The sequence below is a fragment of the Camelus dromedarius genome, chromosome 5, assembly GCF_036321535.1.
Source record: "Camelus dromedarius isolate mCamDro1 chromosome 5, mCamDro1.pat, whole genome shotgun sequence".
Classification (NCBI taxonomy): Eukaryota; Metazoa; Chordata; class Mammalia; order Artiodactyla; family Camelidae; genus Camelus; species Camelus dromedarius.
The window spans coordinates 51,474,063-51,501,645 of NC_087440.1; the positions used below are offsets into that span (position 1 = coordinate 51,474,063).

General features: G+C 33.9%; 1 protein-coding gene across 1 annotated transcript in view; it reads right to left on the reverse strand.

The window, feature by feature from the left end:
* MAP4K5 (mitogen-activated protein kinase kinase kinase kinase 5) overlaps window positions 1–27,583 on the reverse strand; it is a 112,795-nt gene that overhangs the window by 80,314 nt on the left and 4,898 nt on the right. The window contains exon 3 of the mRNA XM_031453706.2: window positions 10,594–10,651. Within this exon, the coding sequence (XP_031309566.1) occupies window positions 10,594–10,651 (58 nt within the window). The remainder of the gene's footprint in view (window positions 1–10,593; window positions 10,652–27,583) is intronic.

Here is a 27,583-nt window from a genome sequence, read left to right on the forward strand (position 1 = left end):
TCAAAAATGTGAAAAATGCCATCTACTTTGGCTTTACTGGAAATGCTAAAAAAAAAAAAAAAAAAAAGATATAAAAACCTATGGTCAACATAGAAAACATTTTTTAAGTGGAAAAAACGAAAACAAATCCAAAAATAAAATGTAATGAAACAAACCAAATGAATAAAATCACTGTCACAAACAGGAGATTAATTTCTCAAATTCTAAAGCACAGATTATGAAAATAAATGAAACTACTAAAGCAACTACTAAAAGAAAGGTATATCTAAAGTATAAGAAAACTTATTCCTAAGATGACTAATTTTATAGTTGTTATTGACTAAATTTACTAAAATCAGAATTATTATTAATCATAAACTGAAATCTGTAGACATAATAAATATTAAGGCCTTATTTTCTGAGTATCACAGATTAGAGAAGATACGCATTAATAGTGCCACAATCAGGCTGAAGCTGCAAGTCACCTACAACAGGGAAAATACCACGCAAGCCTTACAGTTTTTAATAACAATGTTCAAAGGAAAAAATGCCTATAGATTTTTGAGGACAGGTGAACAATGTATGATGTAATAATTCTATACCTAGTCAACTGGTCATTCTTATTCAAAGGCAACTGAAAGACATTTATAACACCTGTTTGTAGAAAGATATTTACTGAGTGCCCACTATGTGCCTATACTGTTACAGGTGCTGAAATGTAACAGTAGGACAGATCACTATTCTCATGGTTCTTACATTCTAGGAGAGACAGACATTAAACAAATACATATAAATAAATAAGAAAAGTGTCAGGCAGCCACATGTCCTAGGCAGAGAACTAAAATAACAAAGGCCTGGATGACTACTTTAAATTAGATAGTCAGAAATGGGTCTCTCAGGATTATAACATTTAAGCTGAAATCTGAATGACCAGGAGCCCTCTGGGCAAAGATCATGAAAAACAGTACTTTAGGCAGAACGGAAGGGCCAGTTTAATTTTGGACTGTTCAAAAAGGAAAAATGCAGAGTGGGAAAAAGAAAAAGGTATAGGATGAACTCAGAGAAGTAGACAGGACAGATGACATGGGGTTTTATAAGCAAAGTTGAAAGTCTGAATATTGTTCTAAGTGGAATTTGGAAGCTCCGGAAAGGTATTAAGCAGGAGAGCACTATGATCTAACTAGTGTTTTTAAAAAGATCATTCTGGTGGCTTTGTGCAAACTAGAAAGATCATTCTGGTGGCTTTGTGCAAACTAGATGGTGGCAGATGGGAGGTGTGGGAGAGGAAACAGGGAGACCAGAGGGTGGAGATGATAGTAAAGAGAAGTAGATGGATTCAGGACTTGTTCTGGAGGTGTAGTTGAAGGAACTTGCTGACAGAATGACTCTGGAGTGCAAATGAAAGAGAAATCAAGGACAATGCCTACATTTCTGGCTTGGCTAACTGCTTAGCAAAATGGAGAAGATTGAGGGAAAAGCAGGTTTGAGAAGAACAATTAATTTGTAGATTAAAATTATATTATTCCTGATACTAATAGGAAAATTTGTATGATGGTATGATCCAACTTTCTGACAGAAAATACGTCAGTCAGAGTGACAAGGATATGGAATGAAAGGACAAGTAGTGACTACTGAATCTGTTTAAATATAAAACTAAGTCTAAAAAATATTTTATAATTTTTCAAAAGAAAAGATATGCAAACTAATGCATACTCATATCCCAGTATAATAAAAAAAACCTCTGAGATTAAAACCTTCAAATAAACTAACATCTGAAAACTGGAAGATGAAGAGGTGGAAGGAATATAAAGTTCAACATCTTAACAAGGAAGTCAATGACTATTTCATTTCTTAAGTTGACAAATTAAAAACCCAAATTTAAGTATATTATTCCAAGTCTTAAAAGTCATCCTCTGATAAAACTACAGACTGTGTGCCTTTTAGATTATCAGCAATAAAAATAAAAGAAACCTCTGGCCATATTTTGTTTAAAAGCTTCAAAAAAAATTAAAAACAAAAAACCGCCACAACAGAGAAGATCAATCATCTTACTAAACAATAAAATAGTGATTGACTCATCTATTAAAAGGAAAAAGATTCAGACTGGGTTATAAAATAAAACTTAAATACAATTAGTTACAAGAGAAATACCTAAAAACAATGACCCAGAAATGATTAAAGTAGAATGATAGGCACAAATATAAGGGCATTATCCATTTGTTATGTGCTACACAAATACAAACAAGAAGAAAAGAGGGTTGGCAATATCAATGTTTGACAAAGTTATATGCAAAGCAAAAAGGGCATCAAACAATACTAAAAATACTAATTCTATTAGAAAAAATATGAATTCTGTAAGACTATCAGAAAATAAAACCATTAAATCAGTAATTCACATAAATATCAACAGTAACCAACTAGAGTATAAGGGGAGAAAAAACGCTATTCACAATAGCAAGAGTTACCATAAATATGAAGATCTATGTGGCAAAAGCTATAATATTTCCTGAATATCTGAATAAGAAAAACCCTTACTATTGTCAAATGCCAAGTCCTCTAAATTATTTTCACAAGTCTTTCTCTTTTCACTTTGAGAAAAATGGTTTTAAATTTCTCCTGGGGAAAAAATTATGAAAACAGAAAGGAAATGACTAAAAAATAAAAGCACTGAAGATTATAAAATGCAATGAAAGGTCAGAGCAGTCAAAAATAGGATAATACTGAACTACAAACAGGAGGGGGAAAAAAATCACTGGAACAGAAAACAAAACCCATGCTTACATCGAAATTTAGTTCATGACAAGTGGGGCATTTCAAACCTGTGAATAAAAGACAGAGTCTGTAGTAAACAGCTCTGGGAAACTGTCTAGCCATCTGAAAAAGAATAGATGAAAGCTCTGCTTCACAACTTAGAACAAAATTGTTCCTGATGGAGCAAGTATTTAAATGTTGGAAGGAAAAAAAGGGAAAAAAACTACAAGAAAATGCAGTTAAACAGCTTTAGAATTGTCTAGCAAAAAAAAGCCTAAGTATGAGGAAAAGAGGAATACTGGAGAACTGCCAAATTTACCTAAGAGGAGAAAAGACTTTTACACAGAAAAGGACCATAAGCAGAGTACGAAGACAGAAGACAAACTGGGGAAACTTTTGAAACATATGAAGAGTCATTATTTTCAAAGTATAAACAGCATCTAAAAATCAGTAAGAAACTTCCTTCTTACAACTGCTTTTGCTGCATCCCATAGGTTTTGGATTTCCTGTTTTCATTTTAATTTATCTCTAGGTATTTTTTAATTTCCTCTTTGATTTGTTCAGTGATAAACTGGTTGTTCTGTAGCATACTGTTCAGACTCCACGTGTTTGTGTAGGTTTTTTTTTTTTTTTGCAATTTTTTTTCTTGTATTTGATTTCTAATCTCATAGCATTGTGGTTGGAAAGGATACCTGATGTGATTTCAATTTTGTTAAATTTACTGAGGCTTGTTTTGTGGCCTAGCACGTGATCTATCCCGAAGAATGGTCCACGTGCACTAAAATGTGTATTCTGTTTCTTTTGGATGGAATGGTCTATTTTTATATATATATAAAAAGTTCCCTTGAATGTTATTTGTTGCTTTTCCCTTGCTGCTTTCAAAATTTTCTCTTAATCTTTAATTTTTGTCATGTTAATTACAGTGTGTCTTGGTGTGTTCCTCTTTGCTTAATCCTGTATGGGACTCTCTGTGCTTCTCAGACTTGGGTGACTATTTCCTTTCCCAGGTTAGGGAAGTTTTCAGCTTCCATGTCTTCAAATATTTTCTCAGGCCCTTTCTCTCTTCTCCTTCTGGGACTCCTACAATGCAAATATTAGTGCATGTGATGGTGTTCCAGAGGTCTCTTAAACTGTCCTCATTTCTTTTCATTCTTTTTTCTTTCTTCTGTTTAGCAGCACTGATGTCCACTACTCTGTCTTCCAGCTCACTGATCTGTTCCTGTGTACAATTTAGTCTACTGTTTATTCCTTTTAGTACTTTTTCATTTCAGTTACTGTATTCTTTATCTCTATTTAGTTTTTCTTTATGTTTTCTAACTCTTAAAAACTTCTAGCTTCTCACTCTGTGTCGAATTCCTAACTAAACTTAAAACCTTTCGCACAGCAAAGGAAACCAGCAACAAAACAAAAAGACAACCCTCTGAAGAAAATATTTGCAAATGATATGACTGATAAAGGATTAATATCCAACATATATAAACAGGTCATACAACTCAATATCAAAAAAACAAATAACCCTATTAAAAAATAGGCAGAATTGAAGACATTTTTCCAAAGAGGAAATGCAGATGGCCAACAGGCAACATGAAAAGACGCTCAACACTGATAATTATCAGGAAAATACAAATCAAAACCACAATGAGATATCACCTCACACCTGTCAGAATGGCTATCATCAAAAAAACAAAACAAAACAAAAAACACACAAATAACAAACGTTGGCAAGGATGTGGAAAAAAGGGAATTCTGTACACTGTTGGTGGGAATGTAAACTGGTGCAGCCCCTGTGGAAAACAGTATGGAGGCGTCACAAAAAAATAAAAATAAAACTATCATATGACCCAGCAATTCCACTTCTGGGCATATATCCAAAAACCCCAAAAACACTCATTCAAAAAGACAGATGCACCCAATGTTCATAGGAGCATTATTTAAAACTGCCAAGATATGGAAGCAACCTAAGTGGCCATCAACAGATGAACAGATAAAGATGTGGTACACACACACACACACACACACATAATGGAATACTACTCAGCCATAAAACAACAAAATTTTGCCATCTGCAGCAACATGGAGGGATTTGGATGGCATTATGGTAAGTGAAATAAGTCAGAGAAAGACAAATACACTATGATATCACTTATATGTGGCATCTAAAAAATACAACAAACTAGTGAACTTATTAACAAAAAAGAAGTAGACTCACAGGTACAGAGAACAAACCAGTACTTACCAGTAGGGACTGGTGGAGAAATATGGGGTGGGAGAGTACAAGGTACAAACTACTGGGTGTAAGATAAGCTACAAGGATGTATCATACAAGATGTGTAATAATGCCAATATTTTTTAGTAACTGTAAATGGAGTATAAACTTTAACAATTGTATAAAAAATAAAAATTGTTAAAAAAATCAATAGCAAAAGACTAATAACCTGACAATAGTGAGCAAAGCATACACATAAGCAATTAACGGAATATTAAAATGGCCAAACATTAAAATCACACCATCAAGCATTTACGGGATTTCTATGTCGGCCTTTTTGGGGGAGGATTTTAAATATTAGTCACTTTTTGTATATGAGTGAACTCTAACATAAAGGCAGCAACTTTAAAAAGCAAGGCAGTGAGAAATTCTAACCTTTCAGAGAGTCTTAATTTATGGTCCCAGCAACTAATCCTGATATGTTAAATAATAACATCATATAATGATATACTTTCTTTTTTATGGCTTACTGAGAAATCAGAACTGTAGGATTTTAAAAATATACTCATTAATTCATTACATGAACTTAATTAAAATTAAGCCATACCTTTAAGTTGAATAAGTGAAATTGTGCTATATAAGATGAGCCCTGTGTACTCACTAAAGGCAAAGAAGGGATAAATTTCTTTGCTTCCTTTGTGAATGCAGCCCATTCATTATCCAAACTATAAATGTTCCTTGAACATAACTTGAATATTTGCTCAAGTGACTCTAGGAGGGGTGAATGCTTGCAGAGTTTTGTTATATTCCTTACATGTATGTTAATGAGATTTTGAGATCATTCTATACTTATTAGGTGAAATTTAGTAAAAGGACTCTAAAATAGCATTATTATAACAATTTCTATTATCCAGGAAAAAAGGATACTGTGCCATATCTGAAAGCTTATTTTTAAAGTGTTGCCACATATGCTACCTCAGTAATATCTCTTAAGAGTCTTACACATAATGATCAAAATATTGTATTTTAAGTGTAAAAACATTTTAACTGTGCCAATTCAGAAATTGTTTGGGATAATCATGGTCACACAATTACTCTACATGTCTAACTGTATGAAGCAGCAAATGAACAGATTACCACATATTTACTCACCTGGTCAAAAATTAGTAATTCTCATTCTAATGATATTTTTTTCAGAAATGGAAAAACCCACTGTAAAATTTATATGGAGAACTACAAAACATGACTAAGTAAATTAAAGATGATTTACAGAAATGGAAACATATCCCATGCTCTTGTATTGGAAGAATCAGGATTGTTAAAATGGCCATACTGCCCAAAGCAATCTACAGATTTAATGCGATCCCTATCAAATTACCCAGAATATTTTCCACAGAACTACAACAAATAATCCTAAAATTTACATGGAATCACAAAAGACCCAGAATTTCCAAAGCAATACTGAAGAAAAAGAATGAAGCTGGAGGAATAACCCTCCCAGACTTCAGACAATACTACAGAGCTACAGTACTCAAAACAGCATGGTATTGGCACAAAAACAGACATATGGATCAACAGAGCAGAATAGTGAGCCCAGAAAAATATCCACAGACCTACAGTTAATTAATCTTCAACAAAGGAGGCAAAACTATACAATGGCGGAAAGACAGTCTCTTCAGCAAGTGGTGTTGGGAAAACTGCACAGCAGCATGTAAATCAATGAAATTAGAACACTCCATCACACCATACACAAAAATTAACTCAAAATGGCTTAAAGACTTAAACATAAGACAAGACATGATAAACCTAGAAGAAAACATAGGCAAAACATTCTCTGACATAATTCTTAGTAATATTCTCCTAGGGCAGTCTACCAAGGCAACAGAAATAAAAGCAAAAATTAACAAGTGGGATCTAAGTAAACTTACAAGCTTTTGCACAGCAAAGGAAACCATAAGCAAAACAAAACAATAACCTATGAAATAGGAGAAAATATTTGCAAATGATGCGACTGACCAAGGTTTAATTTCCAGAATATAAGAACAGCTTATACAACTTAATAATTAAAAAAAAAAAAAACCCAATCCAAAAATGGGCAAAAGAACTAAATAAGCAATTCTCCAATGGAGACACACAAATGGCCAACAGGCACATGAAAAGATGTTCAATATCGCTAATTATCAGAGAAATGCAAATCAAAACTACAGGGAAGTATCACCTCACACTAGTCAGAATGGCCATCATTCAAAAGTCCACAAATGATAAATGCTGTAGAGGCTGTGTATAAAAGGGAACCCTCCTACAATGTAATTTGGTGCAGCCATTATGGAAAACAGTATGCAGATTCCTCAAAAGACTAAAAATAAAGTTACCACATGATCTAGCAATCCCACTCCTAGGCATATATCTGGAGAGAACTCATTCAAAAAGATACACGCACTCCAATGTTCACAGCAGCACTATATATAATAGCCAAGACATGGAAACAACCTAAATGTCCACTGATAGATGAGTAGATAAAGAAGTTGTGGTATACAATGGAATACTATTCAGCCATAAAAAGAATATAATAATGCCATTTGCAGCAACATGGATGGACCTGGAGACAGTCATTCTAAGTGAAGTAAGCTAGAAAGAGAGAAAAATACCATATGATATCACTCATATGGGGAATCTAAAAAAAGGCAAATGAACTTATTTACAAAACAGAAACAGACTCACAGACATAGAAAACAAACTTATGGTTACCAGGGGGGAAGTGGCTGGGAAGAGATAAATTGGGAGTTTGAGATTTGCAGATACTAACTACTATATATAAAATATGTAAACAATGAGTTTCTATTGTATAAGATAGGGAACTACATTCAATATCTTGTAGTGATCTAAGATGAAGAAGAATATGAAAATGAATATATGTATATACATGTATGACTGAAACATTACTCTGTACACCAAATATTGATACAACGTTGTAAACCAACTATATACTTCAATAAAAAAAAAAAGTTATGGTATATTTCTACAATGGAATACTACTGAGTCATAAAAAAGAATAAACAATGCCATTTGCAGCAGTATGGACTGACATGGAGATCATCATTCTAAGTGAAGTAAGCCAGAGAAAGAAAAATACCATATGATATCATTCATACGTAGAATCTAAAAAAAGAAAAAAGAAGATACTAATGAACTCATCTACAAAACAGAAAAAGACTTACAGACATAGTAAACAATCTTATGGTTACCAGGGGAAAAGGGAGTAGGAAGGGATAAATTTGGGAGATCGAGATCTGCAAATATTAACTACTATATATAAAAATAGATAAAAAACATATTTCTTCTGTATAGCACAGGGAAATATATTTGGTATCTTGTAATAACCATTAATGAAAAAGATTATGAAAACAAATATATGTATGTATATGTATGACTGGGACATGCTGTACACCAGAGATTGACACAGTATAACTGACAATACTTCAATTAAAATAATAATACTAATAATAAAATTTATATGGAATCTCAAGGGACCTTGATTAGCCAAAACAATCTTGAAAAAGTACAAAGCTGATGACTCAAACCTCCCGATTTCAAAACTTACTACAAAGCTACTAAAATCAAAATAGTGTGACACAGGCACTTTATAGACCAGTGGAATATAATAGAGAGCCCAAAAATAAACCTTCACATATAGGGTCAAATGATTTTTGACAAGGGTACTAATAAGACCATTCAACAGGGAAAGGACAGTCTTTTCAACAAAAGATACTAGGAAAACCAGATATCCATAAGCAAAAGAATGAAGTTGGACACTTACCTAACATAACACCATATATAAAAATTAACTCAAAATGGATCAAGACCTAAAACTATAAAACTTTTTGAAGAAAATATAGGGCTAAGGCTTCATGATATTGGATTTGCCAATGATTTCTTGGGTATGACACTAAAGGTACAGGCAGCAAAAGAAAAAATAGACAAACTGGACTTCATGAAAATGTATACATTTTGTGCACCAAGACACTATCAACACATTAAAAGGCAACCCACAGAATGACAGAAAATATTTACAAATCATTTTTCTGATAAGGGATTGATGTCCAGAATGTAAAGAGAACTCCTAAAACTCAACAACAACAAAAAACAAACCTGATTCAAAAATGGGCAAAGAACTGAACAGACATTTCTCCAAAACAGATATACAAATGGCTAATATGCACATGAAAAGATGCTCAACAATACTAATCAATAAGGAAATGCAAAAAAAAAAAAAAAAGCCTACAATGAGAATCGTCCTCTCACCCATCAGGATGGCTGCTATAACAAATATAGCAGAAAAAAAGCATTGGCAAGGATGTGGAAAAAGTGGAACCCTTGTAGTATGAGTAGGAATAAAAAATTGTAAAGCCATTGTGGAAAACAGTATGCTGGTACTCCAAAAAAAAACAAAAAACAAAAGAATAACTATATATCTAGCAATTCTAACTCTGGGTATATACTGAAAAGACTGAAAGTAGGGTCTTGAAATATTTACATGCTTATGTTCATAGCAGCATTATTCTCGATAGCTAAAATGTGGAAACAACCTAAGTGTCCATCAACAGATGAATGAATGAATAAGTAAAATGTGGTATATATGTACAATGGAATGTTATTCAGCCTTGAAAAGGAAGAAAACTCTGAAATATGTGACAACATGGATGAACCCTGAGGACTGTTTCACCTGGCTAAGCAAAACAAGCCAGTCAAAAAAGACAAATACTGTTATGATTCCACATATAGAGTAGTCAAACTTACAGAGACAAAAAAAAAGTAGAATTGACTGCCAAGGGCTGTGGGGAAGGGGCTAACAGGAATTTATTTGTTAATGGGTACAGAGTTTCAGTTTTATAAGATGAAAAGAGTTCTGGAGTGAATGGTGGTGATGGTAGAAGCACAACACTATGAATGTATTTTAAACCACTGAACTGTACACTTGAAAATGGTTTAAATGGTAAATTTTATGTTATGTGTACTTCACTAAAGTTAAAAAAAATTAGAGAAAAAGGAAAGCTACTACTGCTCTCATTAGAAACTTTTAGGTTATCAAAATAACAAAATCACTTCAGGTTTTATATAGTAGCTTTATTTTCAAAGCAAATTACTCAGTACGTTTTAAAACAAACAGCCTTCCAATAGATAGAGGTATAAAAAAATAAGCATTAGGCTAAGACCAGAGTTATTAAACCTCTATCAATTAGCCAGGGAACAGCGGACATATAAAATATAATTATCTTGACTTTCACCAAATATTCCCCCCAAATCAATCAATACTTTACTAATCAAATTCTCATAAAAGCTAAAACTGTAGTTAAAGTAGTTCACTATAATCTTAAAAGAAATTTACTTTAACATCGTTGTCTTCCAATTTCTGAATGTGCATATTTCAAACTTCATTTAGCAACAAAACTGCATCAAATTCATCCTTAATGAACAACCTCCAATGGAATTTAAATTTAATACAACTGTATTGGAAATACACTGCCCTGACAACATAAAAGATCTCTTTTGGAAGAAGGGAAATACAGAAGGAAATATGGAAACTCCTTTTAAATTTCATACTTATAAACTGCACAAGAAAAGTTTTCGAAAATTATCTTGAGAGCTTTAATACATACCAGGCTCCAATTTGATAATTTTTACTGCAGCCAACTCTCCTGTATGTATATTTCTGGCCTAAAATAAAAATGAAAGTATAATTTTTAAAAAGTCTATCAACTATATAAAAGTTACTTGGTAAAAACAAAAATTAATTATTGCTTATCAATCAGGCTTTTATCAAAGCTGAAAATCAACAAAATCTTTACTTCTAATGAAATGAGTATACTTATTTTCCCACTAGAGAAAAATACAGAAAAAACGCACACACACACACACAAATTACCTTTAGTCCTGCCATCGAAAGTCAACTATTGTTTAAAATTTTGGTGTCCTTCCTCCAAGTATTTTCTTACACTGACTTTTCTTAATCAAAGAAAAACTCATAGTTTTTATATATTTTATAGGCCTTTAAAGGAAAATAAAAAACCAAATTATCTGTATCTTACTATACAGAGGAAAAAAGTCAACAATTAGCATACATATTTCCTTTCTTGCTCTGTGTATGTGTGCTCAACTGCATATGTGTTTTACAGGATGTACCATCAGTCTTCTACAACATGATTTGCAGTGCTGCCTAATTTTCCATTGGTGGTATATATAATTAATTTAACTTACCTGCTGTTTTTGGACATTCAGGATTTTATCATTATTTTGGAATTATAAATGGAGGGATATAAATATATATCATAGCTTTATATATATCCATAGATTATTTGATTATTTCCTTCAAGTAAATTCCTAGAAGAGAAACTATTTACTACTTAACAAAATATCATGGACAGACTTAGTATAATTAGTGCGCAATGATTATCACTGCAAAGATTTCAGCACATATCAAAGTTTATCAGTAAGGGAACCCACAAGCATAACTGTTAGGTTGAAAGATATGTGGATTTTAAACGGATGTATTGCCACATTGCTCTGAAGAAAATTATGGTGATTTATACTCTCACCAACCATGGATGTTTAAACTATGTCTGCCAAGTTCTACTGTAGGTACAAATTTTTATTCTTTTTTTTTTAAAGTTATGTACTTTCTCTGTGCTATACATAATTCTAAATGGCTATATAATAGTTCATATAATCATTCTCCCTTACTGCCAGACATTAAGGATGTTACACATAGTCTTTTCATTATTTAAGATTATTTCTTTCAAATGGATGCTAAGGTATAAAATTATTAGGTCAAGGGTATAAATATGAACATAAGGCCATCAACACACACTGCCAAAATAGTCTAATAGCATTGAAACATTATATTGTCATCACTAATATAAGTGCTCATTCTCACTGTACCCAGTGGTACATCATATGTGGAAATACAATTTAGTAATTTATAACATCTTTCATTTCACTATATTAGATTTGAATTTTCATACTTGGTATAAAAAATAAGGAGCATATGATGAAACAGAAAAGTATGATTATACTTACTTTGCTAGGCTAAGTAGGTCATATTACCAGAGGAAAGAAGAAAGTGGAAAAGAAAAAGGGAAGGGAATAGAAGAATAACAAAGAATGTAGGGAAGAGAGGCTTAGAAGGGCTATTTTTAGAAATAACACATAGAGTATAAGAAAAAGAATAGAATGGAGGAGAAGGACACAGAGGGAAAGTCACAAACAGAAAGGTAGAAGAAAAACGGGATTTTCTACAGCATCAATCTCAAATATTTGTGATGAGAAGTTCATATTTTCCTCATCAATCACGTAAGTAGGGTAAGGAGGAGTTTCAGGAAGAGAAAACAAGTATTTTAACACCCCCCACCCCTGGTTACTGGTTACCCCTCCCTCAACTGCAAATGTATTTACAGAAGTGGGGAGAGGTCAGCCAGAAGCCTCACACCACTCCTAACCTCTCCTCTTCCTCACCCTTGGACAGAAGAATTGCCTCAGGTCTTTTCCAGTTTCTAAGATCTTTCAGCATTTATTTCTATACAGTGGAATATTATTCAGCAATAAAAAGAAATGAGCCATCAAGCCATGAAAACACATGGAGAAACGTTAAATGCCAATTGCTATGTGAAGAAGCCAGCATGGAAAAGCTACATACTGTATAAGTCCAACTATATAACATTCTGACATTCCAGAAAAGGCAAAACCATAGAAAGTGAAAACAACAATGGTTGCCAGGGGTATGGGGAAGAGTGCTGAATAGGTGAAGCATGGGGAATTTTTAGGATAATGAAACAATTCTGTATAAAACTATATTGGTGGATGTCACTATGCATCTATCAAAATCCACAGAACTGTTTACAAAGAGTGAACCTTCCTGTAAATATGGACTATAATAAAATATCTATATTGGTTCAATAATTGTACTAAATATACCAAACTTAATGTAAGATGTTAATAAAAGGGGAAACTGCGTGGGTGGGTAGGGTGTGGATGAATGTAACTCTATATATCTGCTCAGTTATTCTATCAATCTAAAATAGTACTAAAATTAAATCTATTATTTTTAATAGAATATATACAAAATTAAAATTTAAGTATATCAGTACTTTTAGACACACTAAGTCAATTTTTATGATTAGAATCAACACTAATATGTTATATTTCAATTTAACAGAACCAAAATGAAGAGGCAAGAACCAAGAATGCCTTGTTTTAGACATTCTCAGAGGCTCAGAAAGAAACAGATCATTGGAAGGTTTGAACAATCACAGAACCACATAAAATAAAGATGGTATTTTAAAATTCAGCTACAGCATGCAGAAGCCAAAATATATTCTATGTCATTACAGAAATGAAAAGTAAAGAATATAAGGTATAACTCCCACTGATAGGATAAATACTTAAGTGTCAAGTCTCCATTTTTGAAGACATATGTCTTCTCTCTCCAAATGCAGAACTGATGGGTAAATGTTCATACTCTGTAATTTTCCAGCTGGAATTTTAAAACAGAAAGCAGTACCAGGCTCTTTTATAATGAAAGGCACAGAGGCTTTCAGAAAAAAAGATCTTCTAAACAGAGACTTTACAGATTCAATTTACTATAGAGATCTTTCAGAAATTTAACTACACAATTTCACACTATAATCCAGTGGAGTCATACATAGCACTGGTTTCTGAAATCCAACATTTCCTTTCAACAAATTAAGTGTGATATTCTCAAGCATTTTCGTTTTTAACTTTAACACAAAAGAATTTGAAGATCCTGCATTATGTTAATAAAAGGAACTAACAGAAATGCCACAGCACCTCTACAAAAGGATCTAAGTATGATTCCTACTCATTTAGTTTGTTATTATTATACACTTTAATATTCAGACTTAAGGATATACTAAACACCCAGAAGTCTAATAAAATATTATACTATAGTTTATCTCTTAACTCTTTATTAATCAAGAATTAAAATTACTGGGTGGAAAAAGTAAACTAATAATAAATAGGATCAACGTCACTATAAAATACATAAAAGAGCTTTTACACTTAAGTTTCTATTTTCGTTGCCAAGGTATTTACTGTATCTCTTAATATTTCCAAGTCAATTTGCTACCAAGGAAGTATTTTATTGAAACTCGCCTGTCTTAGATTTTTAATTCATAGTAAAAAAGTTAAATTTCCACTTTTACCAAGAAAAAAATTAAAGACGCTTATCTTCCTAAGCCATTTCTATTTCAACAATATTATGAAGCTGCCAGTTTTATAGGCCATGAACTTTCCCATGTGTAAAAATTTTAATGTGACTAAGAAATAATCAAAGGAAAAGTCTTGAGTTATCAACAAAGAACAGGAAGATAGGATTTAAGGCACAGTATGTCTCAGTACTGAGGAAGCCGGAGGACAATTTTTTTTTTTTTGAATTGGGGTAAAAAAATATAACTGGCAAGTATTGATAGTCATCTAAAAGTTATGGCAACCAAGATGGTCACCATGAAGATAAATGAGATCAGCTCTTGTGTTCCACTTCACTGTTTTTCACATTAAAGCCCCTCATCCTAAACCCAGTTAACCTCCAGCATTTTTTAGGGTTACAAAACTTTTCCATGAAGCCAACTGAGGGCATGAATTTCAAATATGCTCCCTTCCTCCAAAAATATTCTTTAACATGACAACAGAAAATCCAGATTTCTCAATATTTGACAATGGAATGTTTGTGGAACACTGTTTGACTGGTTCACTAATTCAATAAACATTAATGAATACTAAATATTACTATTTAATAAATATGTGCCAGGTACTGTTATTGATACTGGGGATGGAATGAAACAAAATAGTCCTGTCTTCAGCTTTTATCAGTGGAAAGACATGTAAGTGATAGTAAATACAACAATGTGAGAAATGCTCTCAAAGGTGACACAAGACAACACAGGAGGGTTCTAAGCCAAGTCAAAGCTGGTTGGAGAAAGCGTCCAGGAAAAAGTAAATCTACATTGGGATCTGATGAGAGCCTTTCCTGGGAGGAGAGGGGTGGGTAAGGAATTATAGCAGAATTCCAGGCAAAAGTGTAAAGATAGGAGAAAACATGGTCATTTCAAAGAAGTAAAATGATCTTGCACTAAGGAAACATAAGAGTGTAAAGAGGCGATGGTGAAATACGATTCTTCTGAAGCTCAAGCCAGACTGTATTACGTACTACCCTATTGTAGCTATCATCTACTAACTTCTTGGTCACCTCTTCTTGTTCATTTAAGATGTTATGGCTCCTGGCTCACGGTGTTCCTCTCTACCCCCTTCCTAGGCACCATTCTTAGAGGCTTCAATATCCAGATCTACTCTGACTTTTCATTCTTTAGCCTTCTATCTGAACCCTAATTTAAAACATCTCAATTCCTGATCACAACCTATCTTTACAGCTCACTTACTCTAGTTGTCCCATTCCAGTAATTCTTCCACCTTATCAACCCAGTGCATTCCCATACAACTACTAATTATGTCTCTCAATTCCGCACATCTTCCCTTAGCTGTTAGGGTTCCATCATCCACCACTATTTATAGTCACTCCCTTGAAAACGTCCTTAACTTCCTTTCTCCTCTTATCCTCTATCATACTAGCCTAGCAAAATCCTAATCTGATTAAACTCAATTATCCACTAATTCCATACTGATATTCATAACTAAATGTTACTGGGGAAAAAATTATAAAAAACACACGAACTGGTCTTATTTTCAAATCATAACACAAACCTCAAACTACAACTTCTCCACTAGGTTTGATTTCCTATTCTTTATAAGGAATATTTTATACCTCTCTCTTAAAATCTTCAGTCATGCCTAAGCCTCTTTGTTACTCACTCCTCTGTTACCTATACTAAAATGGAAGTTAACCATTTCTTTATATAACATTCTCCTATGTAGTCTTATGGCTTTAACATAACAAATCTCTCCTCCCTTAGCTCCAGACTCCTAAATCCATGGAAGCCTGACAGGCATGTCAACCCTAATATGCCTAACACAGAACACTCAATTATCCCTGCTCCACAAATCCATTCATCCCCAAATATTCCCAATCTAAATAAAATTTACTGCAGCCAGTTACTGCTTAAGTACAAAACCCTAAGTCATTCTTCATAAGAATTCTTTCCTTCACATTCTTCCCATCTGATCTCTCAGAAAATGGTGATGGCTTAAAAATATAAAGCAATTCCATTAACTTCCCTCTATCTCCTCTGCTATGCTCAAGTCCAAGCCTGTCTCCAATAGGAACTAGCAAACTATTTAACGTGAAATGCAAAGAAATAGCATGCCAAGGATAACCCCTAATTTCTGGATTGCACAAGTGAGTATACACTGCAATCCCATTCACTAAGATCACAAACACAAACATAGGAAGATAGACATATTTTATGAGTGGAGGGGGAGGACAGTGAAGGAACACAGAGGAGGAGCTCAGATTTGAACATATTTAAATTTTAGGTTTCTATGAAACCTAGAAAATATGAAAAGATCAATTACCAGTAATGAAATTAAATCAATAAAAAAAAATTTCCAACAAAGTCTAAGACCAGACAGCTTGAAAGGTGAACATTTAAAGAGTTAACACCTATCCTTCTCAAATTATTCCAAAAAAAATGGAAGAGGAAGGAACACTTCTAAGCTGATTCTATGAGGCCAGCAACATCCTGATCCAAAACCTGACAAGACATCACAAAAAAAGAAAATTAAAGATGAACAGATGCAGAATTCCTCAACAAAATATGAACAAACTGAATTTAACAATACATTAAAAGGATCATACACCATGACCAAGTGAGATTTATCCCAGGAACGTAATGATGGTTCAATATCTGCAACTCAATCAATGTGATACACCACATTAAAAAACTGAAGAACAAAAATCATATGATCATCTCAACAGATGCAGAAAAAGCTTCAGACAAAGTTCAACATCCATTTATGATAAAAACTCTCCAGAAAGTGGGTATAAAGAGAACATATCTTAACACAATAGAAGCCATATATTACAAATCTACAGTCAATGTCATATTTGACAGCTAAAATCATTTCCTCTAAAATCAGGAACAAGACAAGGGTGCTCACTCTTGCCACTTATATTCAACACAGTTTGGAAGTCCTAACCCCAGCCATCAGACAAGAAAAATAAATAAAAAGAATCCAAAATGGAAAAGAAGAAGTAAAATTGTCACTGTTTGTAAATGACATATTATATAGATAAAATCCTTATGATGTCACCAAAAAACTATTAAAACTAATAAATGAATTCAGTAAGGCTGCAGGATACAAACTAATATATTACTCTAGCTTTATAGTATAGTTTGAAATCAGGGAACATGATACCTTCAGCTTTGTTCTTCTTTTTCAAGATTGTTTTGCAATCTATTGTGTTTCTATACACTAACAATTAACTATCAGAAAGAGAAATTAAGAAAACAATTCCATTTATAATTGCATCAAAAAGAATAAAATACTTAGGAATAACTCTAACCAAGGAGGTAAAAGACCTGTAGTAAGAAAACTGTAAGACACTGATGAAAGAAACTGAAGACGACACAAACAAATGGTAAGATATACCATGCTCATGAATTGGATACATTAATATTGTTAAAATGGCCATACTACCCATGGCAATCTACAGATTCAATGCAATCTCATCAAAACACCAATGGCATTTTTGATGGAACTAGAACAAATAATTCTGGAATTTATATAGAAACACAAAACATTCCAAATAACCAAAACAATCATGAGAAAGAAAAACAAAGCTGCAGGTATCACACTCCTTAATTAATTTATACTATAAAACTACAGTAATCAAAATGGTGTGGTACTGGCACAAAAACAGATCCATAAGTCAATGGAACAGAATAGAGAAGCCAGAAATAAGCCCACTCTTATGTGATCAATTAATCTATGGCAAAGTAGGCAAGGATATACAATGGGGAAAAGATAGCCTCTTCAAGAAATGGTACTTGTAAAATTGGACAGCTACATGCAAAAGAATCAAACTAGACTGCTTTCTCACACCATACACATATACCTTAAACTCAAAATGGATAAGAGACTTAAATGTAAGACCTGAAACCATAAAACTCCTGAAACATAGATAGTGCATTCTGACATTGGTCTTAGCAATATTTTTTTGAATATATCTCCTCAAGCAAGGGGAAAAAATAAATAAGGCTACATCAAACTTAAAGGCTTTGTTTTACAACAAAACAAAAATGCTGCCTATTGAATGGGAGAAGATATTTGCAAAAAATATATATCCCATAAAGGGTTAATACCCAAAATCTATACAGAACTCATACAACTCAACATCAAAAAAACAAACAACCCGATTGAAAAATGGGCAGAGGATATGAACAGACATTTTTCCAAAGACATACAGATGGCCAACAGGCATATGAAAAGATGTTCAACACCACTAATCATCAGGGCAATGCAAATCAAAACCCCAATGTCACACCTGTCACAATGGCTATCATCAAGAAAGACAACAAATAACAAGTGTTGGCAAGGATGTGGAGAAAAGGAAACCGTCACGCACTGCTGGTGGGATGGAAATTGGTGCAGCCACTATGGAAAACAGTTGAGGTTCCTCAAAAAATCAAAAATAGAACTGCCATATGATCCAGCAATTTTACTTCTGGGTATCTAAGTGAAGCAACCAAAATACCAGTTTGAAAAGATACATGCATGTCACTGTTTACTGCAGATTTACTTACAAATGTAAAGATATGGAAGCAGCCCAAATGTCTACCAATAGATGACTAGATAAAGAAGACAGGATGTGTGTGTGTGTGTGAATATTACTCAGCCATAAAAAATGAAACCTTGCCATTTGTAACATGAATGGACCTTGTGGGTATTATGCTAAATGAAGGAAGTCAGACAAAGACAAATACTGTATGATTTCACTTATATGAGGAATCTAAAAAACAAAAACCAAACAGAAATAGACTCATAGATCAGAGAACTAACTAGTGGTTGCCAGAGGGGAGGGGGTTGAGGAATAAGTAAAACAAGTGAGAGAGATTAAGAGGTACAAACTTCTGATCATAAAAAAGTCATGGCAATGTAATGTACAGCACAGGGAACAGAGTCAATAATAGCATAATAAATTTGTATGGTGACAAATGGTAACTCGACTTATCATTGTGATCCTTTTATAACGTATAAAAAAACTAAATCACTCTGCTGTGCATCTGAAATTAACATAATATTGTAAGTCAATTATACCTCAATAAAAATAAGTAAATAGGTAGGTAGGAAGGAAAGAAGAAAGAAAACAGACAAAACTGAAACTATAACTACTCCAAAGATACTCTTCTATTAGAATCTCAGTTTGGAAGAACTTTTAGAAATCATCTAATTCACTTTTCTTTCTAAAAAGCAATTAATTCTCTTCTACTTAGTCTATGGAAGTCATTTGGTCAACCCAATACATTCATTTTTAGGATAATTTTGGTTGTATGAAGAATTTTTATGATAAGCAAAATCTACTTTCCTATAATTTCTCTTCAGTGGTCCCAATTTTGGTCTGTGAGGTAACACTGATTTATTAGACTACTCCTCCCATGACAAATTTCAGATACCTAAATTCATTGATTTATTCAGTAAGTATGTATTGAGTACCCATGGCAGTCAGAAGGCCTAGTTCTAATTTTAACCCTGCTCAGTTAAAAACATAAAAGCTCCCTTCTATGTATGGATGATATATGCTAATTTCTTCAACATGCCATATACAGATTCCAGACACTTAGTACCATTCTGGTTACTATGTACTTTGACTATATGCTCAAAGTTTGATGTCCAACAAAATTAATAGTAGTTAAAATTTTAGATTCATTACAAAATTCACATTATAGGTGACTTTTCTTCAAATTTCTATAAAGTTATGATATTTTTAAAATTTAAAAACAAACATTGAAAAGTGTTATATTCAAAACAGAATGCAGTACCTTTTCCTGTGATAAGGGCAAAGTAAAGCGCTTCATTTCACTTTTATTATAAATCTTTTTGGGAAAAGAGGAGGTTATAAACACACATTACATAGTATATAAGTTATGTAGATTTCAAGGAAACCACTTCCAATAAGATTATCAAATTTATGTGAACAAAATATAGTAAGGGGGGAGTCACTGATAGCATATCCTCCATATGAAAATTCAAAATAAAGATTAATCATTCATTATTTTAACATGTATTCACTGAGCGCCCCTTATGTGTCCAGTACTTTAGGTATCAGGGTAGTATTGGTGCGTCAAGAAAGAATTACAAAGATTTACCTGTCCTGTTTTAGTTTCCGTGGGACAGATTTTAGATCAATACAGAAAAGTTTTCTACAGCACTTTAAAAGTAAAAGCAAATCTACTGCTTCTAAACATACTAGGTCCTTATTATTTAAACAAGTTAAAGGGCCCATTGTCAAGGACAGGGTAGGGATACATGTACTGTGTAAGAGGTCCCAGCCACCTCCCAAATCCCTTAATTTTGGTGGCGCAAGTTCTTCCCACGCTGCCTTCTACATAGTTGCCCAGGTGTAGACAGGTGCTCTCTCTTCCATGGAAGGAGGCTGTACTGTAGTGTTTGCCCCACTTTTAAGCCCAAGGCCTGCCTGTTAGAGTGACCCCAAATCTGTCCATATGAGATATACCTTCAGGACACATAGGGAAATACTGGAGACAATGTGCTTGTTCAACAATAATGAATTAAAAATTGTACAATGATACAAGGAAATAATACACAAATATTAAATGTGTATATTCACTGACATGAAAAGCTGTTTGTGACATACTGTTATATGAAAAACATACATTATCAAATATACATGTTATATATATACTATATATACTGTGCTTATATATGCTCATATATAACATATATTATGATGTACATATATTGACTTTTTAAAAGTCTGGAAACATATACAACAATATTTATCTTTCGATAAAGGACGTACATGTAATTTTTCATTTATTCCTATGTCACAGTTTTCTAAAATGAACACATATTACACTTTTTTTTTTTTAAAGGTAGGAAAGAAGGCTATCTATTCTGAAGCAAGGAAGAGAGAGACACAAATAGGAAGGCAAGTCCTACCCATGGATCTACAGAAAGAATAAGAAATTATTCCAGGGGAAAAAAAAAAGTGGTAAGGGACCCAAGCATCTCCACTGTAAATTACAATTAGGGGCTAAAAACCTTAAAATGCAGAAGTTGTTAATAATTTATTGCAAGTTATATCTATTAAAATATACTGTCATGCTCACATTTGATTCTTCTTGATATTGATAAAAGGAAGGGTTAAAAAAGAAGGGCAAGAAGGCACAGTGCACCTAAAAAAGAGGGTGCATGTGTGTGAGAAGTAACACACCGGTTCACAAAACATCCTTCTCAAGATGTGGCTTAAGTTAGAAAGAGGCAAACAGATGTAACCAGCTAATGCTACAGAAGGCAGGCTATTCTACTGCTTATAATGATTAGCATTTTGTTTATTTTAACTTGTAATAACATTACCAACTCTAGTCTATTGGACACGATTAATCTAGGTAACAGTAAGTCTAAAGTTCCAACAAAATGAGCATAAGAGAAGGCACATCAGGAGGGGTGTCTAACAACCAAGAAAAAGTTTCTCTTTTTAGTTATTAACATTGCAGAGTGGCTATGAGCTAAATTCATCACCACAGTAAAAGCAAACCAAGCCTGGGCTCCAATTTGGAAAATATAAGGGTAAGAGTAACAACCAGTGGGGTAACCAGGAAAAAGTGCTTCTGAAAATTGATGCTGAGACCTGAAGCTTATGTATATATTCGAATCAGTCCAAAAAAACCCCCACCTCTCAGCAGAGGGGTTAGGCAGCAAAGTCTCATCTGACCATCTGCCCATAATTGGTATAGAATTTATGTGCTAGGCAATGTGTTAAGGGCTACGTATATAACAATGAATTAAAAGATGCAGTTCCAAGGCAGCTTGGTATAGTAGAAACAACAAAGATTATAGAGTCAGAAGATCTGGAGTCATGTCCTCACAGTGCCACCTACTAACGGTAAGATCTAGAGCAAACAGTAGGTTTCTTTTGGGTAAACTGGAGATGATAATACATCTGTCCCATCTACCTCATAGGATTTTTGTGAGAAACAAATAATATACTGATTGTGAAAGACCTAAACAAACATTAGTCACTGTTAGTCATTTTAATCCGATTTCATTTTTATAAAGATGTTAGAAGGTATGACTCATGGGTCCGACACCTCCAAGGATAGACTGGGCTATCAGCCTGGCTTCCCATATCAACTACTCAAAATCTCAGTGGGAGATTATGACATTTAACAGAAACAGAGCTACATTAGACCTCAATTCATCTTGCCTTTTTCAGAGAGTTGTCTACCCTCTCTAACCTAAGCAGTACTTCACATAATTGGAAAGCAATAGCCTTCTCTAATGACACTCAAACGTATACAAATACTCAAAACAGTCCAATGCAGCAAAGTGAAACTGCCTGCTCCAATTTATCTGATCCAGAACTAAGCTCTTAAATTGGCAACAAAGCCCTGAAAACACAAGCATCACTTGTTAATCAGCTTCATGTTTCTCTTCCTGTGTATTTGGTCTGAAACCACAATTTAAAGGTTAGAGTGATGTAAATCATCTACACACCCTCACACCATACACAAAAATAAACTTAAAGTGGCTTAAATACTTAAACCTAAGACAGGACACCATAAATCTCCTAGAAGGAAACATAGGCAAAACATTCTCTGACATAAATTGTAGCAATGTTCTCCTAGGGCAGTCAATAGAAATAAAAATGAAATAAACAAAATTAAACTTACAAGCGTTTCCAAAGCAAAGGAAACAATAAACAAAACAAAACAACAATGTATAGACTGGGAGAAAATCTTTGCAAATGATGTGACTGACAAGGCCCTAACTTCCAGAATATACGAACAACTCATATAACTCAATGACAAAAAAACAAAAACAAAAAAAACCCAATCCAAAAATCGGCAGAAGATCTGAACAGACATTTCTCCAATGAAGATATACACACAGCCAATAGGCACATGAAAAGATGCTCAATATTGCTAATTATCAGAGAAATGCAAATCAAAACTACAATGAAGGATCTCCTCACACCGGTAAGAATGGCCATCATTTAAAAGTCCATAAATGATAAATGCTGGAGAGGGTAAGGAGAAAAGGTTGGTATGGAATGTAATTTGGTGCAGCCTTTTTGAAAAACAGTATGGTGACTGCTTAAAAAACTAAAAATAGGCTTACCATATGATCCAGCAATCCCACTCCTGTGCAAATATCTGGAGAAAACTCTAAATTGAAAAGATAATGTGCGCCATAATGTTCACAGTAGCACTATTTACAACAGCCAAGACATGGAAGCAACCTCAACGTCCATCAACAAATGAGTAGATAAAGATGTGGTATATATACACAATGGAATACCACTCAGCAATAAAAAAGAATGAAATAATGTTATCTGCAGCAACATGGATGGACCTAAGTGAAGTAAGTCAGAGAAAAGACAACTGTCATATGATATCAATTCTATGTGGAATCCAAAATAAAAGACAGAAATGAACTTATTTACAAAACAGGAACAGACTCACAGACATAGAGAACAAACTTATGGTTACTGAAGGGTAAGGAGAGGGAGATAAATTGGGAGTTTGGGATTAGCAGATACCAACTATTATATACAGAATAAACAACAAGGTCCTACTATACAGCACAGGGAAATATATTCAATAACTTATAATAACCTATAATGAAAAAGAATATGAAAAAATATGTGTGTGTATACAGGTGACTGAATCACCAATCTGTACACCAAAAACTAATACAACATTGTAAATCAACTCTATTTCAACTAAAAATAAAAAAATAAATTTTTAAATTTAAAAAAATGAAGGTTGGGGTGAAACTTTTATAAATTCTGAACGGAAAACTAAAATAAGAAGTCAAAGTCAATCTGCATTCTACTCCATTTGTCCTCATCAAAAACACTGGAAATGATTGTTAAAGTAAAAATGCTGAGCCTATGAAAATAAAAATAACAAGAATACTAGATGCATTATAAGCCTAAGGCAGAGGTTGTACCTAAAAGTCAATTTTGGAACTAGAATTTATATACTTGCACCAGTTATAACATTGTTTTATGTCTATTTTCACAAAGTTAAAAGTATTTTAAAAACTTCTTTCATAGTTTTTGCAACATTTCTATGAAAGTAGAAAGGAGTTTTAAAATAATTTGCCTCTAACCATGACCCAGAGCTTCAAACCCACCATCAGAACCATCTTCTTTTTTTAGGCAGTCATAACATAAGCCTACTTCTACACAGTAAGAAAAATAAATACAAAGTAAGAATTTAACAAGATGACTTATAAAACAGTAAACATCCGTAACAGTACACCTCACCCTAAGAAAACGTTTTATTTTCACAGTAAACTTGCACAGTATTTAACATAACATCTAATTAACTAACTTTAGTAAGATACTCACTAGCTTAATAAAAAATGTAATTTTAAATAGGATTCTTATTTCCTGCCCTTAACCTATGTTGGCAAGTTATTCACTCTCTCACTCTAACATGAAAACCCAATAGTCTCTCATGTCAGACTACCAGGACACAGAAAGGATAGTATACATTAACACAAACTGTGCTACTATCAAAAAAAGAAGGAAAAAAAAGTAGATGAGGTTTTGATACCAAGTGTCAGAGAAATAACAAGCAAAATAAACGTCCATCCTCCATCTATCACCTTCAGATGTGTGGCCATTAGGCATGTCTATTTTATTAGCATTTAAACATTAGAGAACCCTGGTGGAGAAAGATATAGTAGAAGCAGCTATATATCTTTTTTTCGCAAAACCACGCTATTAAAAAAATGACAAAGAAATGGTACTTACATACAACTGCTGAATTTAACTTAATTAAAATCACAATGACTTATACCCCTGCACCAGCCAATGAGATGTGATGACTGCAATAACTGTACCTCAGTTCTAATTCTTAACCTGAAGTTTACAATTCAGCTATAGAGATAGGTTCAGGTGATTCAGTAAGACAGAGAGATATTTAAGACTTCCCCTCATTACCCAGATATCCGCTTGGCAAACTCCTCACTGGCTTCAAGTCTTTGCTGAAATCTACTTGAGGCCTAATACCCTGTCTATCCTAATGTAATTCCTCAACCTTCCCCATCCCATCCTGGCCATCCTGAACTCCTTAACTGGTTCAGTTTTTTCTTCTTTCCATATCTTTAATCACCTTCTAACATATCATACACCTTATTTATTACGTTTGTTGTTTATTCCCTCAAGAATGTAAGTTCCATGAAGGCAAGAATCTTTGTCTACTTTGTTTACTGGTGTATTCCAAGACCCCAGAACAGTGCTTGGCACAGAAGAGGCCCTCTATAAATATTGGCTGAATACTCCTTTCCACCCTGTCATCCCCCAGCTCCATCCCAGCTCCCCATCCATTAACATGCCTCATCCTAACCATACTCACAGGGGAACAACTGGGACTGGAAATCAATGGAGGTTCTATTTCAGAGAAAAGAGGGAAAGATGAAGGATGAGGAAAGGGGGGGGGGGAGGTTTTTAGTTTATTACCTAGTTTGGTCCCTAATAATCTAACCTAAATTTTTGCATTTAATCTTTCTAAATTTTCAATTCCTCCCAAATTCTTTGTCTTGACCTCCTTCTCTGTGGATTTCCTTCTCTACACTCAGCAACACTTCTGGTCTGGGTTATAAGTCAACTTTAAAGAATAATAACTGAAAAATTATAATCATTCTCACTGAAAGAAAAAGTCAGAAACAGTGGAAGAAACATCTGTGTGCCTCATTTCTTTTTCTCTTCATAGTTAAGCTGCTTCAAAAAGTGGTCTACATTCCCCCATTTCCTTACTGATCATTCACATCTAAATTCTTTAGCTCTTAATGGACCCTTTTGACTCCTTACTTACATGACCACTATGTTGCTCATTCCTTCAAAACATTTTCATTGAGCACTTACTACGTGCTAGGCACTATGCTAAGCTAGTTGATTTAGTGGTAAACACAAGTTCCTGGTCTTGCAGTCGGAGCAAAGGAGGAACACTGACTGCAACAAAGATGAGTGACAAGTGATAAGCATCATGTAAGAAGTCAAACAGCAGACAGATATGACCTTATCTAAGGGACAGAAAAGGCCTCCCGGAAAACACAATGTTTAAACAGAAATGCAAAGAGGAGACGATAGATGAAAGAGGAAGAGTGCTCTTGGAAAAGGAAATAGTACCTGCAAAAATGTAAAGGACAGAGAGCACATATAAAGAACTGAAGGAATTCAGTATGGCTAGTATTAGGATCTGCAGGGCCTAAAAAGGCATATTATTCTAAGACTTTATTCTATAGACAAGAAGAATAAATGAGAATGACATAAAACTTTGGATTTGTATTTTTGGAAAGATAAAAACATATTCCTCACTGCAGTTAAGAGTAGAAGGAAAAAAATGGATGCAGGAAATGATAGAGATGAGCTCTCAAAACTCTTGATTTCTACAGAAGGAACTTCCTCATACCTTTTTGTTTCTTCTCAAACGCCTTCAATATATCATTGTCCTGTTAGTACTATAAAACTACTGCCTTTCCTCAGCTTGCCTACAAATGTACTCTCCTGGGTGACCTCATCCATAGTTCAAAGGTATCTCCCCATAAAGTGATGAGTCCCCAACCTGTATCCCTAGACCAGCTCTCTCAAGGCCAAAGCTGCATCTCCCACCATCTGTTAGACATAACCACCTATGCACTATCATACTTCCAAAACCAAACACAAGATCTGGACACCATAAACTTGGTATTTCCTAATCTGTTGATGGCACCAATGTAGTCACCCACGCCAGAAATTCTAAATGCCACTGACAACCTGTTTTTCCCTCACTGATCACCAAGTAATTATGATCATCTTCTAAACATGACTCAAATCCTTCACCTCCTTTCACCTCTAACATCAGTGCCTAAATTTAGGCTTACATAAACTTTCATCTGGATTATTCAGTATCTGATCTCTATACTTTCAGAAACTACATCTAATCCATCCTCTCTACCATGAGAGATTCCCTCTTAAAGTGTTTTTTCAGTTTACAGGAAGAAGTCCAAATTCTTTGATATGACCTACAAGGTCCATTATCTGATCCTTTTCTGCCAAAATGAAGCTTGTGTCCTCCATCTTTGGAATCTCTACCAGGTTTGGTCATATCAAACTTAGAAAGCAGATGCAGATTCCTCAAGATTCATCATAGTTTCTCAAGCCACCAGATGTTTGCACACAACTATTCCTACAGCCTGCAATATCTTTCCCATCTTGTCCACCTGGAAATCACCCCGTGTTCTTTTAAAACCTCATTAAATGTCCCCTCCTCTTCTAATTTTTCCTGGTTCACATCATAGTTCTCTCTCCTCTCCTCCCTTTCCCTGTTCCCACAAAAAACAGAGTTGGGCATTTCTTCCACTTCACTTCTATTCCAGCACTTAGCAAATTATGACTGTTCACATGCCTGTTTTCCTGACTGAATTATATGTTCCTTGTTGATAGTG